At 35.2% G+C, this 17,579-nt stretch overlaps 1 protein-coding gene across 1 annotated transcript in view; it reads right to left on the bottom strand.

Moving 5' to 3' along the window:
* Positions 1–17,579, bottom strand: part of LOC149800001 (protein strawberry notch homolog 1-like) — a 146,082-nt gene that overhangs the window by 63,529 nt on the left and 64,974 nt on the right. Inside the window, exons 24-26 of the mRNA XM_089959534.1 lie at positions 5,480–5,560; positions 4,400–4,534; positions 2,137–2,198 (exon numbers count right to left, since the gene is read on the bottom strand). Coding sequence (XP_089815660.1) covers positions 2,137–2,198; positions 4,400–4,534; positions 5,480–5,560 — 278 coding nt within the window. The remainder of the gene's footprint in view (positions 1–2,136; positions 2,199–4,399; positions 4,535–5,479; positions 5,561–17,579) is intronic.

Here is a 17,579-nt window from a genome sequence, read left to right as displayed (position 1 = left end):
TTTAAAAACACACCTCTTGTGTAACATTGTTTTTAGTCATACACCATCCAGAAATCTCACCAATAAAACCATCTTCATTTAACATCTGGCATCATGTGTTTTTTAAAGCATAGATTGGTCCACTATTAATTCTCTTCATTAACAGAATAAATCTGTGAGATAAGGTTTCAATTGAAGAAACCAATGTTTTCTTGGAATTGTATAATATACAACTGCTTAAATAGACAATAAGGAAAGTGCATGATGGACAAATGTACTTGTGCACAATTCTTAAGCAACAGTCTTGTGTTCTTTAGAAAAGTCTCAAATTTATATGTTATGTTGAAATAAAGTGATGATGATTACTGGAGATATATAGGCAAATATAAGACATAGTTAAGTGAAAAAAGGTTAATGATTACACTTAAAGCATAATGGTTGGCAGTTACGCACCAGATCCCACAAGGCTGTCAAAAGAATGTGCTAATGTAATTACTACCAAAATGTGGTACTATTGAATCTTATTCAAATGTTTACTATCTCTTCAGATTGAATAAAATGATTCAACAAAACACAGTGTCTCACTAGTACAAGTTATGATATACAAAATATAGTATCTCACTAAAAAAAAATGACACAAAACTTTAATATAGAAATCTTAATGTTCATTCTGACAATGATGATGCCCCTGAAAACATGATGCTTATGCCTTGCTCAACCCCATTCTTTTTATTATCTATTTTATTATGTATATTTTATTTAATTTATGTTTGATTTAATTGTTTGTTAGTCTTACAAAATTTTTTATTCCATTACATGTAAAAGTAATGTAATTTTTTTTACTGGAATTTGATATTTTCCAGAAATTAGTTTGATTTGACTGTTTTTCGTAAACAGCTATTATTAGAACTGTATCTCGTTATTGGCCTTGATTCAGAGATGAAGTAAACAACGTCTTTTTTTCTTCTTTTTTTAAATTCATTGTTAGTGTGGGATTGATACGAGTGAAATCGAAGCTGACTAGGAGTATGTGATGTTAAACATTTGAAGCTTCGATCTTATTCTGGAAAGTGATCATGTAACCCTCATATGGGAATCTGTTTTGCGTCTTAATTTAGAGTATAATCTTTTTCTATAGTGAAGTTAGTCAACTGGGCTTTTAAACATTTGGACGTAAGTAAGGTGTTTCTTCTGTTGTGACCAGCTGGAGTTTAAATGTTATTTTTCTTTAAATTATTTGGATTCTAAGAGACTAATTCTTTTCTCTGTGAATATTTAAGTGCTCATACAGAATTCTTGGACAAAGACCTGTACTGAAATTTTATTCAGAATTCAAACACAGAAATATTATCTTCTCTGGTTCAGTATACATCATCGCCTTCCGTTTTAATTTCAATCAGGACTCAAACTTAAATTCAATAGAACATTTTATCACTAGGACTACTAATTTTTAATTCTTGGATTATTCTTGGATTATTTTTGGAGTTCATTCTTAAAACTGTAAGTTCTTTTTTTCAATTTTACCTTGCTTTTCTAGGGAAATAAATTGTTACATTTTACAAAGCTTGTTGTCTTCACTCTTTTCTTGTTGCGTTTATTAAAAACCTAAATGTAACAATTTCTTAACATGATCAGTAATACTTCTCCCCTTACCCCAATACCAAAAGACAGTAACCCCCTGGGTTACCTGAAAAATGTTTCATATTTGATGTCCTGCCAATGAAATCTGTGTGCAGGGACCCCAGGAGAGGGAACCAACTGTATTATCTCAATATCATTTTTGCAAATGGTTTCTACAAGGACAAGAAAAGTCCAATATATACCTATACAAAAGTAAAGTTCAACAACAAACAACATAGACCATGATCTGCCATCACATAATGCACAGTCAGATCAGGGTCTTTATTTTTTGTTTTACTAATTACTCCCAACAAACTGCATAGACCCATATCTGTCAATGCATCGTGCAAAGGCAGGTCTGGGTCTGTGCAGTTTGAAGATCAACTCAAATTATAAGTGATTATATATGGCACTACTTTTCTTCAATTTTATTTAGTGCTCTGGAGAACAAAGAGTTGCAGATAGAAAAAACAAAGATATCACGATATCTCTGTTGCTAAAAAAGCTTAAGTAATGAGGCCACTACTTTAAACAAACCTTCCTTCTTTCTTGGCATTTTGTACAGTCATTTTCATACACTCTGTGAAGTAGGAGAAGATCTGGAATAGACAAACAGAAGGAATCACCAATAAGATGGCCATTGCTCCCTGCCTCTAAAAGGATAGAGCACTTAGATATATTATCAAGTCAATCATAAGCAACAACTCCATAAAACACAGTTAAAATCTTTATTTAAATTTATATCATGTAAGATGTTGCTGTTATGTAGCTTCACAACTAATATGAAAGTTAAATTAACTGGCATGCTAGTTTTTATACACAACTGCTAGCCAAAAGAAGTTCGAAACCAATCACATGACAGAACCATGTAAAATAAGGTCAAAATTTCAAAGACCTTATTGAGATCAAGCTTTCACAAGATCTGGCTGAAATAAAACAAAAAAATATGAAAGTCAGAGTTATAGCCCTTTATTTTTTTACGTTTCAAATAAGCATTCCTGTGGATTGTAAACATTCCATCGTTCACACTTTTTGACTGATTACAACTAAATGTTCTATTTTGCTTTGGCTTAACAAGCTGTCACATGATCGATGATTACAAGGTTTTGACATTTTACAAAGTTATTGCCCCTGATGGATTTAAAATAAACATTTAGGTGTAATCAATCAAAAAGTGTGAACGATGGGATGTTTACAATCCACAGGAATGCTTATTTGAAACAAAAGAAAATAAAGGGCTATAACTCTGTAAGATTTAGAAAAAATAAACTCGTTATCAAACTTATCTGGGACTTTGATGAGGTGAAGGTTCATGGCCAGTTTGTAAAATATAACAAAAGCTATAAATGTTAGTGTTCACAGGCCAATAGGATGCTGATTCTAAGTCTACAAAGGGAAACAATTTTTCAATATGGTCATCATCAAGATCATCAGAGCTCTTAATACGATAAGGCTTCACAGTGAATATGATTGAAACCAAACAAAATGCATGAATGCTACAGTGTTAACAGATCATTAGGATGCTTATTCAATGTGAAACATAAGTAATCACTCTTAAGAAATACAAGCCAGAACTACTCTTCAACAAATTCTACTGCTCTTGGTATAAAATGTCCCAGCTAATTTAGCTGTAATTGTAGAGAAAAGTGGGGATGTTTGAGAATTTATAAGGATGTGCACATAAGCAGTAGGGTCCACGTACATCATATCCAAACAAACAGGAAACAAACACAAACTGAAAGTGAGTAGACATTTTAGAAGAGTCATTCCATCCTCCATTTGAAAAAACATGGAGAATTTTCTTAATATTTGAAGGCTTTGTAACAGAAATACAGGTGGGGCTTGAATAGGATACACAATTAATTTACTGCATTTGGTTGAGGTTTCAGGTAATATTTAAAAACTATTGCAAATCCTGCAGCTGCACATCCAAAAGTATGCTCTGATTATTATATTATCTAAATATACATCTAAGATAAAATCTTTAATTCCTATTGTACTAATCCCTTCACTCTTACAAAATAAGAACATAGGCGTTAATATTTCTGCACCCATCTTGGTCATTCCACTATATATTCTATCCATAAAACCTGAAATAAGCACAGAAGAAATCAAAAGTGCAAAGAAGTGTAAATGACAGGAGTACCTAGCTTACATTAACTTAATTACAAATAGGTTAAATATTTGAACTGCTACATGAACAATTTTTATCTTTTTGTTTCCAAACTTCATAAAAAGTTCATCTGAGATCTTTTCAATACCTGTTCAAACATAATAAATTTCAAATTGCTGCTCACTCAATACCAGTAATCTTCCATGAAGCCATGAGGCTGCCATTTTTTCACACAAAACTCTTACCATGATCATCAGGAAATATGTGACCAAGACCACATATCCAAAAGATAATAGTTCAGAAGGATACCAACCAATCAAAGCAAGATACAGTACCTTTTATTTCTGGGAAATAATATTTTTAGCTCAGGAATTAGAGTCAAGAGTTCTCCATTATATTATTAATTGATTAAAACAAAACGGACACCTTAGGAATTAATTTGTATCAACTACAGATATTTTGTACCAACAATGGCCCATAAGTATAAAGAGTGTGCACCAACCTTTCACAAATATCGATAAAGTATGCAAAAACAAACCGCATGCAAAAAAGGAAGTAGTGGCACAAAAAAATGAACTTCTGAAATTTAAGACTATAGAGTCTTTGCAAGGTATAATTTGCTACAAGCTGTAAAAGAATGAAGTATAACTTTAGTATGCAAAGTAATGCTGATATATATCAACCAACCAAATTTTGTTTCTCCACGCTGAGTCCAAGAATTCTGTTCAGAAACTTGCTGACATCTCCAGCATCCTTTTCTCTGATCTGTGGACCTGAGCGTAATGTATCTATCTCCACTAGTCCCATCAACACAAGGCATTCCTTAAAGAAAAAGAATACTAACCCACTTGAACAGTCTATGTTAAAACAAAATCGCCCTCTTTCTCACAATTTACCATATTTAATAGTTCACCTCTGTTTGTCTCTTACATATGAGTGCTTCTCAAATTGCGAAGATGATCAATCTAGTGGTCAGAAAACTTGACCACAAAAGGATTTCTTTATTCACTACATGGCCGCTCTGGTGGCCTAGTGGTTAGAGTGTCTGCCTTGGAAGCAAGAGGTCATGGGTTCAACCTGGCCGAGTCATAAGAAAGACTTACAAAAATGGTACTAACAGCTGCCGCACTTGGCACTCAGCATTAAGAGGTTAGTGTTAGGACTGGTTGATCTGGTGTCAGGATAATGTGACTGGGTGGGACATCATGCTTCATGTCTGTGGCATGATGCCCCAGTGCTGGACATCACTATAAACTGCAACACTGCAGACATCGTAGCAAAATGACTGAAATTTTTTTAAAGCTAAGTTAAACATCCTAATCACACACACACTTATTCACTACATAATATTACAGGCACAAATAGAATCTACTGTTGGAAATACTGATGATGTCATTCCCTATGAATCACTTTATGACCATGTTCAAATAGTCACCAATACAATAGTTTTTCATTGAATATAGCAATTTACAATGGTGTAAGATGCATTTAACAAAATGCTTACCATATGTATTGGATTACAAGTCAGACGAAATTGCAGAGACCCACACCTGCCATCACACAAATTGCTGCAGATCAGGCTCTATGCTCTTTGTTAGGAATTATCAGTAGATGAAACAAAATAGACCCAGCTCTGCCAGTGCTTTATGCAATGGCAGATGATGGCCTTGTATGTTTACAGTCAGATCTGACTTCTAAGCAAGTATATATGGTAATATGATTCCAAATAAAATATCTGTAAAACATTTATTTCAAATAATGAATTACCTGCATGATGGAGTTGAACTGGTCAAAGTCATACTTGTCCCTTGTCAGAGTTTTCAGGATAATCCCAGGTACGAGTGTTTTCTGAAGTAACAAAAAAACAAATGTATACTTCAGTGAATTATACTAATATACATTATGTTTCACTGCATGAAACTGCTACAAAAATGAAATGGAACAGAAATTGCATGAATTTATTGCACTATCCTGGGAATCCTTAATGAAAGACTAGAGCCATCAACAATGGGTGCTTAGATAAGGCAATGGCTCACAACAAATTACTCTTTGGTCTTAAACATAGGAATTTGTATTGTAAAACCAAAAGTACAAATGATCATAGCTGCCAACACCCGACTACAAAAGTACTGACTGCTTATGAAAAAAATACTGATTTTAAGGAAGAAATGTAGATTTTTAAAAATTTTAATGCATATTTAACTATTTATAACATCTACAACCATCAATAAAGTAGGACAGTAAATTACTTAATGTCAAAGATGCACGCGTTGCACTCTTGCACCTACTGAGTAAGTCATCAGACACAGGAAGTTTATGTGAGCCTTTTCCATACCTTATCTTTGCAATCATTATTGATTCCAATGTACCGTCTTTCATGGATGATCTGAATTGTAAAGAAAGAAGTCCTGACATAACATAACTCAGACGATCGTAAAGAAAGTCTCCACATGAATTCTTCATCTTTGATATCAGAATCCACAGTCCATCAACACTATCGCAGGAGAGTATTGTCAGTCAGGGAGCTGATCTGGTATTCGGCAAACTGTGCTCTAAGCTTGTCCTGAGGTATGAGACAAACTGTGCTCTAATCTTGTCCTGAGGTATGAGGCAAACTGTACTCTAAGCTTGTCCTGAGGTATGAGGCAAGCTGTGCTCTAAGCTTGTCCTGATCTGGTATGAGGCAAACTGTGCTCTAAGCTTGTCCTGAGCATCAGAAGAAGATTCACCATCTTTTTTCAGCAGTAACATGGAAGATTTCTTGAGAAAGAACCTTATGTCTGCAAAAAAGACCTCTAAGCTTGAGCTAATATTTGCAACTTGGGCATGTGTTAGAACCTCATCCTTAAAGGGGAATTTCTTCTGCATATAGGTGCAAGCATTTATAAAATATCTCTTCACAGCACTGAAAAACTTCTCTCTATGCCTGGCTCTTAAGGCTTTCAAAGACTCAGAACACTCAGTCCCAACACCCAAATCCTCCTCATTTTTCATGATGATATTTTCATCATTGAAATCAAGGGTAGTGATGTTATTTGTCCCAGCTATGAATGCGGACTTAATAAATCTGCAAACCAGGTATTTGAAAAGATTCATCAGACAATCTTCTAATATATGAATTTGAGCAGAATTGCCCTGTAATTGCACATTGCTGACCTCAAAGACAGGAATTACTGACTAAAGGAAAAGTGCACATGCAACTGTCTCCTTATTGATCAATCGTTCATATACTGACAAGCCCTTGTTTGCCAATGGTAGAGGCCTCATCTTCTTTGATGATGTCTGTGTGCCATATTTGTCTGGTCAGGATTGTCAGCTTGAGGCTTGATAGTCAACTTTTGTGCTGAAGGTGACTTGGTTTCATAAGATACAGCACATGTGACTTTCCCATTTGAACCACCATCTACAGCAACTTTAAGTATCTTATATAGTTTCATTTCAACCACCATCTACAGCAACTTCAGATATCTTATAGTTTCATTTCAACCACCATCTACAGCAACTTCAGATATCTTATAGTTTCATTTCAGCCACCATCTACAGCAACTTTAGGTATCTTATACAGTTTCATTTCAACCACCATCTACAGCAACTTCAGATATCTTATAATTTCATTTCAACCACCATCTACAGCAACTTCAGATATCTTATATAGTTTCATTTCAACCACCATCTACAGCAACTTTAGGTATCTTATACAGTTTCATTTCATCCACCATCTACAGCAACTTTAGGTATCTTATACAGTTTCATTTCATCCACCATCTACAGCAACTTTAGGTATCTTATACAGTTTCATTTCATCCACCATCTACAGCAACTTTAGGTATCTTATACAGTTTCATTTCAACCACCATCTACAGCAACTTCAGATATCTTATAATTTCATTTCAACCACCATCTACAGCAACTTCAGATATCTTATAATTTCATTTCAACCACCATCTACAGCAACTTTAGATATCTTATATAGTTTCATTTCAACCACCATCTACAGCAACTTCAGATATCTTATAGTTTCATTTCAACCACCATCTACAGCAACTTCAGATATCTTATAGTTTCATTTCAGCCACCATCTACAGCAACTTTAGGTATCTTATAGTTTCATTTCATCCACCATCTACAGCAACTTTAGGTATCTTATACAGTTTCATTTCAACCACCATCTACAGCAACTTCAGATATCTTATAATTTCATTTCAACCACCATCTACAGCAACTTCAGATATCTTATAATTTCATTTCAACCACCATCTACAGCAACTTTAGATATCTTATACAGTTTCATTTCAACCACCATCTACAGCAACTTTAGGTATCTAATAGTTTCATTTCAACCACCATCTACCACAACTTTAGGTATCTTATAGTTTCATTTCAACCACCATCTACAGCAACTTTAGATATCTTATAGTTTCATTTCAACCACCATCTACAGCAACTTTAGGTACCTTATACAGTTTCATTTCAACCACCATCTACAGCAACTTTAGGTATCTAATAGTTTCATTTCAACCACCATATACCACAAATTAAGGTATCTTATAGTTTCATTTCAACCACCATCTACAGCAACTTTAGATATCTTATACAGTTTCATTTCAACCACCATCTACATCAACTTGAGGTATCTAATAGTTTCACTTCAACTACCATCTACATCAACTTTAGGTATCTTATAGTTTCATTTCAACCACCTTCTACATCAACTTTAGGTATCTAATAGTTTCATTTCAACCACCATCTACCACAACTTTAGTTATCTTATAGTTTCATTTCAACAACCATCTACAGCAACTTTAGGTATCTTATAGTTTCATTTCAATCACCATCTACTGCAACTTAGGTATCTTATAGTTTCATTTCATCCACCATTTGCAACAATTTTAGTTATATAGTTTCATTTCAACAACCATCTACATCAACTTTAGGTATCTTATAGTTTCATTTCAACTACCAACTAAAGCAACTTTAGGTATCTTATACAGTTTCATTGGGCTACTAAATAAACATATCTAAAATAATTCATCTTGTGCTGAAAGAGTTGTCTTGGGTTTCTTTCTTACTAAAAGCACAGAGGTGGTGATAGAAGTAATTGGCTTGGATTTCTGCTTTGCTTGGAGATGGACACTTGCCTCAGCTTTGAAGAAAGCTGTGAGAGTATCCCATTGTTCCAGTAACCTGCTAATACATGGGCCAAGTGAGAGCCATCTGGTACACACGTTTTAAAAATGTATGCACTCTGACCTCATACAAGCTTTGTAACTTCTTGAATCTATACACTTTCTTGGCAATTTTTGTCCATATAATAGAAAATGTCAACCAGCAGTTCATCCATTGTTATGGGTAAAGCATCAGCTGCCTTTAGTGCAGCCAAGTTGATATGATGGCATGGACATCCGATGGCAATAATATCTGGTTGCTTCCTTCTGATAAAAAAATGCCCCCTTTCTTGTCACCCATCATTACTGATGCATTATCAGATACAAATCCGATGACATTTGCCCATGGTATGCCCAACTGCAACAGTTCATTGCTTATCATATTGAAGATATTTTCCCCAGCTGATGTACTTGTATTCAAGCTTGATACGGAAAGCAATTCAGTCATAATATTTTCTTTTGTATGATCAAAGAATCTTACAGGAGGATAAAGCTGGCTGTTTGAATCATTTCCTCCATCAGTAAATGTGCATTTTAATTTTAATAAAAGGTAATATTTTAATACAAAGTATCGCTGACCTCCTCAGGGAGGAAAGTTGAGTGAATGCAAGTTTTCAGTTGAACAGTGTATCAAAACAATACAGCACAGAAAGAAATGTAGAGAAAAAAAATTCTTTACAAGGGGAAGAAGAAAAAAACATACAACCTTTCTGGCAATCAAAAATAAACTTGTCATAATTCACAGTTAAAATAAGAACTTAGAAGGTCTACAACTACACACCTTTCAGTCTTTTCACAATGTAGTTATGTTTGTCTGTTGCCAGCTCATTAATGATAGCCACTGTTTTCTTTCAAGCACACAAGTAATCCTTGGCGATGTTCCTGTTTGGAAAAAGTGTGCGAAATAAATTGCCAGCATCCCTAGCAAATAACAGAGGAAGTTTCCTTTCTAATTTAGTAATAAGAACTTCCGATTGAATTACAACAAAGTTCTCTCTGGCATGTATGAACTTCAGTTCAGGCTGTGTTGTTGATGATAAAACAGCAAACTGATGATTATGAGCTTTGTCATGCTGTTTTATGTCATGTTTCCATGCTATATAGTGAAACCACAATTACACAATTTGCAAAATGCAAAGATTTCTCATTTACGAGATGGTTTCACAAATTTAAAGATGATGGCATATTTGTCCTTCCAGTTCTGCTTTCTTTTCTTTGTAGGAGAAAATTCTGAATCTTCTGCTTTCCTTTCTGACATCATGAAGAAGAGATACAATGATAGCAGCACATGCTCTTCGCAATCCAATATGGTGGTTAAAATTTGGCATGGCAGCCTCTATTTCAAATGGACTAATTGTATTTTATACATGCAGCACATTTACTCTAAGAATGTAACAGAAACAGAAAATTGCAAGGGAATTTTTAATGTTCATTTTTTTAATTGAAAAAATGGATTTTTAACACACAAAAACGTACACCCATATTCAGGTCCAAAATACGGAACAAATACGGAAAAAAAAGGGCACTTGGCAGCTACGAAAGGTTCTCAAGCTATCATGGCCTCTGAATAAGGGGTTATTAACCCTTGTGACCCCAAACTGAGAGGCCATGCTGCTCTGAGTGGGTCACCAAAATCAACCTTATTTTGAAATTTCCTACCAAAGTGGTTTCTTAGCATCTGATGCTTGACGAGGCTAACAACATAAACTTAATCTGGGTTGCTGCACAAAAAGGTTAAGAACCATTTCCCTAAATGATGACACTAAAAGCTTGAAATGAAACTCTAAATCAACTCTATCCAAATGACAGCAAACAAGACAAAACCCATAAAAGACATACTGAATCAGAACATGATCAATGTTTTTGGCCTATATTGATCACATCCCATGCATAGATGTTAAGTTGATTGACAATGGTAATAACTGCGTTGTATATAATTTTGTTTTGGATTTAATACCTTTTTTCAGAGCAAGATAAACTATGCATAGTTGCCAGTATAAGTATTGGAGGAAGAACCCACGAAATCCCCTTTAAGAACCACCAATCCATGGAAAGCTACTGGCACTCTTACACTCTTACATACCCACATTGGTTAAGCACAAGACTCAACTGAGGTCAGTTATCCAAAATGGTGCAGACAATACAAAATTCATTTTAAAAAACACACCAAGGTATTAGAGACGATGTTTTTACCAAATTCCATCTAAATATGCTGAATGATGTATGAACTATGCTGATAGCACACTACATTCCAAGTTGATGACAAGAATCTGATTGACAAGGGGAATAACTCTATCCAAAATGGAGTAGACAACACCAATCCCATAATAGGCAAATCAACTTTGGAGACGATGCTCAGACCAAACTGACTGACACAGGTCAAATTGTTCCTGAACTATGCTAGTTACAAGGAACATGTCATGTGTAGACACAAAGTTAATATTCAGAGGCCGTTACTCTATCCAAAACATAGATGATGAGACAAAATAAATAAAATGCACATGAGGTGTACAAGACAATGCTCATACCAAACTGAAGATATTAAATTTAGTGTTTGACTTATGATTTCAATATATACATGGTATTTAAAAGTAACAGCATAAATAAAGAAGCAAGCCATCGATTTACATTCTCCATTGCTCTGACCATAACCGTGATGATAGGGTGTATGATTTTTAATACACAAGATAAGATACTATCAAGTTATACATTAGGCTAGAGTTTTATTACAATATTTTTACTGGTTCCAAACTTACATGGAAAGAGTTTACTGATTTCTATTTTTCATTGCAATTTACCTTGATGCAGTGGGCATGGCTATGGAATGTAACAAACTGATAAGTCATGATATGCAACTAATTTTAATTAAATTATCTTCAGAGGTTCAAAAGTTAAATTCTTGACACGAATACAGCTGCATTCTCCATAGCTGTGACCTTCACTTTGAAATGAGGCATGGCAATGGTACATGAAATACCATCTATACATGATATATAATTAGTTTCATAACATTTTCTTTAGGGGTTCAAAAGATATACTACAAACAAGGATATTGTAATGACCATGACCTTGAGGTGGGAGTAGGAGTTGGCATGGCTACTGCACATAATTAAGTCAAGACATTTATTTGCGTAAAATCTCTTGAAAATTTCTCCAACTGTTACAAAATGATGGGCCAGGTATACAAATATCAATAGAAAGACAATACTGCAACATAATACACCCAACATAAGATAGGTATATAATAATGGAGATGACAAAAAACCTTTGGTATAAGAGGTAACATACATACAAAATTGTATTAGAATATATTGTATGGTTGGCAAGCTGTGTTAGTTAAAACAATATCCCATGCCAAGATGTGACAGATAAAAGTGATTACTACATGGATCACAAAGCAAAGCCCTAACTAGAAATGTGTTAAGGAAAATGAATCTTATACCACAAATCCTGCACCTGATTTCAATGCAAATCTTAACCAAAGTGTGATGGACAGAAAAACATGGATGGATGAGTAATATTAACACTACATGATCCATCACTGTTATGGGGGGGGGGGAGAACATATTTAATCCACAAACTAATAAAGTACACTTTCCAAGCATACAGTTTGGCCAATGACAACAATAAATTGTACATAATGAATTCTGAAGATCTGATTAGCTAATGATATGGACATTAAGTATTTCCCTTCGACTCTGGGTTTAAAAAATTGGGGCTATACATCCTCTTATCTCTAGAAAATGCCATATCAACCATATGAGGCAGGGGGCTCAGTGTTTAATATGAAAATCTTACTGGAAATGATGACCGTATCTAAAAAAATCAATACATTTCCACCATAAAGGTACTGATTCCCATTAACAGCCTTTTAATGAAGTGTAATTCTAAATGTCAATCCAATACAAATATTCTATTTCCTTGAGTAAACATGTTTTCCTGCCCAGTTTTCAGACACCAATTACAAAGCATCTTTGTAGTTTCTTTTCTACGTAATTACTGAGTGGCCGAGTGGTCTAAAGCACTGTCCATTATGGATCACTGCCATCTCACCTCTGTCTGCGTGGGTTCTAGTCAAGGATTCAGCAAATGTGGATATGTGAGAAAGCATGCCAGTAGCTTCTCGTGGGTTGGTGGTTCTTCCCGGGGTTTTCCTGGGTTCTTCCTCCACCATTAATACTGACCGCCATGCATGGCCTATCGTGTGCTGAAAAATGGCGTTAAACCCCACAACAACAACAACAACAACATAATTACTGAAGAATTTTCATTGGGTTTATTACTGTTGCTGCATCTATAATGTCACTGTGTGTAAGCATCCATGACTCAACTACAGTCCATTCTATGGAATGACCATATTTACTATATATATTGGGACATGACAAAATAATTATTTTTTTCTGTCCCACAACTTATGGTGGAATATTTTTTCACATAGGTCTTATGTCCCAACACTTAAGAATCAAAATAAATTTGTATTGCATTTGCAGACACATCCCCAGCTGCACATTGTAATAATATAAACAAAACACTTATTTGAAAATAAAATGAAAGAAACTAACCTTTTATTGTTATCATTTATTCCTTTTTGTTTTCATCATGAGCATTAAAGAATAAAATATATTCACAAACTCCGTATATGCATCGTACGCATCCATACTGTAGCTTGTATCACTTTTGACTGATAACACAACACATTGTACACTGACATGAACACTGAGAAACAAATCAAGTGTTGTTGTAATCAAAGGTTTGAATATGTTATCCGACTAAAAACACAATCCAACAAATCACAAAAACAAGAGGGAGATAATCAACCAATTACTTGAAGACAACTGCCATTCACAAATAACATGGTGTTAGGTGCAAAATAACCAAGATTGAATTATTATCTTTCAACTGTATGATAGTATCTCACAAATAAAAATCATTATTTGAAAATACATTCACATTTTGCTAGCATGGGTTATAAAAGTATCATTAAAGTAAGTTATTATTGTGCATACTATGTACCTGCAGGCATCAATGCCTGTTTGTATTAATTATAACTAGAAGATGCCAAGCAAATAGGAGCCTGGGTGGTGAATAAACACAACTGGCAGTGAGCAGTAAACTGATTGTTTGAACTTACCAATAGGACATCAAAGACAAAGGTTATTTTTATTACAAAGCAAGCTGACCTCTGAAACTGACTTTGGATACTCTGAAGTCAGTTTTTTAAGGATATAAATAGAACCTAATTTATTACAAAGCATGCCTACCTCAGAAGCCAACTTTTTTTAAAGATGGCCAAGATATGGAAGCTAACTTTGGTTCCTTTCCACTGGTTTTCACAAGAATTTTGAAAATAAATTGATTTGGAGTTTTTTAAACATAGCTTTAACAATTTTTCAGTCATATCGCTATGATGTCTGCAGTGTGACAGTTTATAGTGATAATAATAATAATAATAATAATAATAATGAGGACTTTGTATAGCGCCTAATCTTTAGAAGCTCTAAGCACTTTACAACATTAGACGACACATATAAGATAATAAACATATAATGATATGATTACAAAACAAACACCATGAAATTAGAAAACATTAAAAAAACATGCTGATAATATTTAAGGTAGGAAACATTATTAGGTCTTTAAGTTTGTTCTTGCAGTCGAAATAAGTGAGTTTTGCGAGCACTCTTGAATGGGATCACTGTGTTGTGTCTAAGTTCAGTGGGCAATTCATTCCACGTTGCTTGGCCCTGGTATGTAAAAGAACGCTGTCCATATGACTTTGTTTTCATAGTGGGAATAATGGGTATACGATTGTCAGAAGAGGAGCTAAGTATCTTGCTGGTGTGTACACATGGGTGAGGTCGGATAGGTATGTTTGACTAGAGTCCGACAGTGAAATGTGGCACAGAGAACAAATTTTGTGTTTGATTCTGGATCGAATGGATAGCCAGTGTAGGGTACAGAGCAGTGGGGAGGTATGCTCTGATCGTGATACTCTAAGTATGATCCGAGCAATTGTGTTTTGACCATATCTTAAGTTTCTGGAGCAGATATTGAGATGAACCAGACAAATTGAGTTACAAACTTCAGTCTTGAAAGTACTAATTAACACACAAGTGTTTTAGTGGCATCAACTGAAAGATATTTGTGAATGGAGCTGATGCGTTTCAGCTCAAGATATGCAGTCTTGCATATGTTCATGACATGTTGGTGCAATGTGAGAGTACTGTCCAGAGTAACACCTAGGTTTCGTACTGATTGTGTGAATTTAATGTTGGTGTTGCTGATATTTATTGTTTGTGGTAAAGGATGTGAATGAGAAAGTCTTTGTGTTGTGATCAGAATGGCCTCAGTTTTATCATCATTCATCAGCAGCTTGTTACATGTCATCTATGATTTCACATCAGAAATGCACCTCTCTACACCATGGATGGTAGCATCAACTTCAGTTGGGTGGCTAGATTTGTATATTTGGGTGTCATCAGCATACAGTTGGTGAGACACTGGATGATGATCTATGACACTTGAGAGGGAATGAGTGTACATAATGAAAAGAACAGGTCCAAGAACAGACCCCTGTGGAACACCACAACATAGATCAACTGGGCTGGAGTGTATTCCATTTGCAGACACAATTTGTGTCCTGTTGACCAAGTAGGAGACGGTGAAGAATTATATCATGGTCTATTGTATCAAATGCTGCAAACAAATCAAGGAGGGTGAGGACTGTAATCTTTCCGCTATCCAACGCAGAGCGAATTATGTCCTTAACTACTTTTCGAAGAGCAGTTTCAGTACTGTGGCAAGGGCGATATGCAGATTGTACATTGCTAAAAAGACTTTGAATTCATATGAGATAAAAGCTGGGAAAGAACAACCTTTTCTAAGATTTTTTATATGAATGGGAGATTAGAAACTGGGCGGTAGTTATTTAAATTATGGTCTAGTGTTGGTTTCTTCAGCAGAGGCTTTACCATGGCAGATTTGAAAAATGATGGGAATTCCCCGGATGAGAGAGAGGTATTAATAACATCAGTTAGTGAAGGCAATACTGGATCTAAGCACTCAAGCAGCAGTGATGTTGGAATTGGATTAAGTTCACATGACTTTGGTGCACTTTTCATCAGGACTGTACGTAAAAAATCCATAGAGACAGGTTCAAATGATGCTAATGTTTGCCGCTCAGATTCTGTATCCCAACTGTATGGTGACGATGAGTCAACTGAAATTGTGGTGTTAAGCTTATCTCTAATGGTTTGTATTTTGTCACGGAAGAAATTTGCAAACATGGCCGGAAGGTCGACTGAAGAGAAGGTAGTTGAAGTGGTGTAGATTTGTTCCTTGACATTAGCTTGTTAGTAATCTCGTAGAGCTCTTTGCAGCTGGAACTTTCCATGATCGTAGTAGTGTAGTGGGCTGATTTCGCTGCTGGGACTTTATTTGTGACATTCTTCTTAGCGGCTTCATAGATTTGCTTATGAATAGTGAATCTGGTGGAAAGTCAAAGCCTCTCAGCTTTATGGCGGCTGCAGACATGTAGCATGATGTCCCACCCAGTCACATTATCCTGACACCAGTCCAGCCAGTCCTAACACTAACCTCTTAACGCTGAGCGCCAAGCGAGGCAGCTGTTAGTACCATTTTTGTAACTCTTTGGTATGACTTGGCCAGGGATCAAACCCACAACCTCCCGCATCCAAGGCGGACGCTTGAACCACTAGGCCACCAAAGTGGTCTGAAAATAAATTGAAACTGGAACAATTTTTAAAATGTCACAATATTGTGCTTCACGAGTTGACATCCACGACCAAGCATCACCCAGATTTGGAGAAAATATCATCTGATGAATTCATGAAGGCCAGAAGAAATGAATATGATTTTGCCAACAATATGATCATTAACATGGATGTGTGTGTCTGTGTGATTTGGATTTTTAATGTAGCTTTAAAAAAAATTCAGTCATATCGCTATGATGTCTGTAGTGTGGTAGTTTATAGTGATGTCTAGAACAGGGACATCATACCACAGACACGTAGCATGATGTCCCACCCAGTCACATTATCCTGACACTAGGCAAACCAGTCCTAACATTAACCTCTTAATGATGTTAACATGGATGAAATTTTAGTGTACTTTGATCTCATTCCTGGAAGGACTGACAATAAAATGGGGGTTAATAGTGTGAGAATTAGCATTACCTGTGCAGACTAAAAAAGATCTGACTTTAGTCCTTGCAGTTTATGCTTCAGGTAATTTGTTGCATCTAACGATAATTTTTCAAGGCATGAGAAAGCTAAAACAAATATTCATGCAGCAAAACAATGTACTATATGTGTGCAGGAGAAGGGATGTGTTGCGGCAATGCTGCTGCAGTGGATTTTAAAGAGTTTTATTTCAAGTACAGTTTTATATTTTTTAAAAATAAAATTTGAGTTGGAGTGCACTTTCCGACATCTAATTTTTCATTTTGTACATTAGTGTATCTAACCACAAAGGAAATCCTATTCAGCAAGATACAGTAATGTACAAAATGAAAAATGAAATTTATTGCTAGAAATCCTAAGTCACATATATTTCTATGATCATCCATGATCACATTACATCGTGTAAAAGTTTTAAATCTATTATTGCCTTCTCCCATGGAGCTATTCTAGTACTGATTGGTAGCAATGTTGCTGTCACTATTAGTGCAAGAACAATGACCA

The sequence above is a fragment of the Sinohyriopsis cumingii genome, chromosome 5 (assembly GCF_028554795.1).
Source record: "Sinohyriopsis cumingii isolate HCF-2022 chromosome 5, ASM2855479v2, whole genome shotgun sequence".
Classification (NCBI taxonomy): Eukaryota; Metazoa; Mollusca; class Bivalvia; order Unionida; family Unionidae; genus Sinohyriopsis; species Sinohyriopsis cumingii.
Note: the sequence above shows the minus strand (reverse complement) of the source record. Positions and strands in the feature narration are given on the sequence as shown.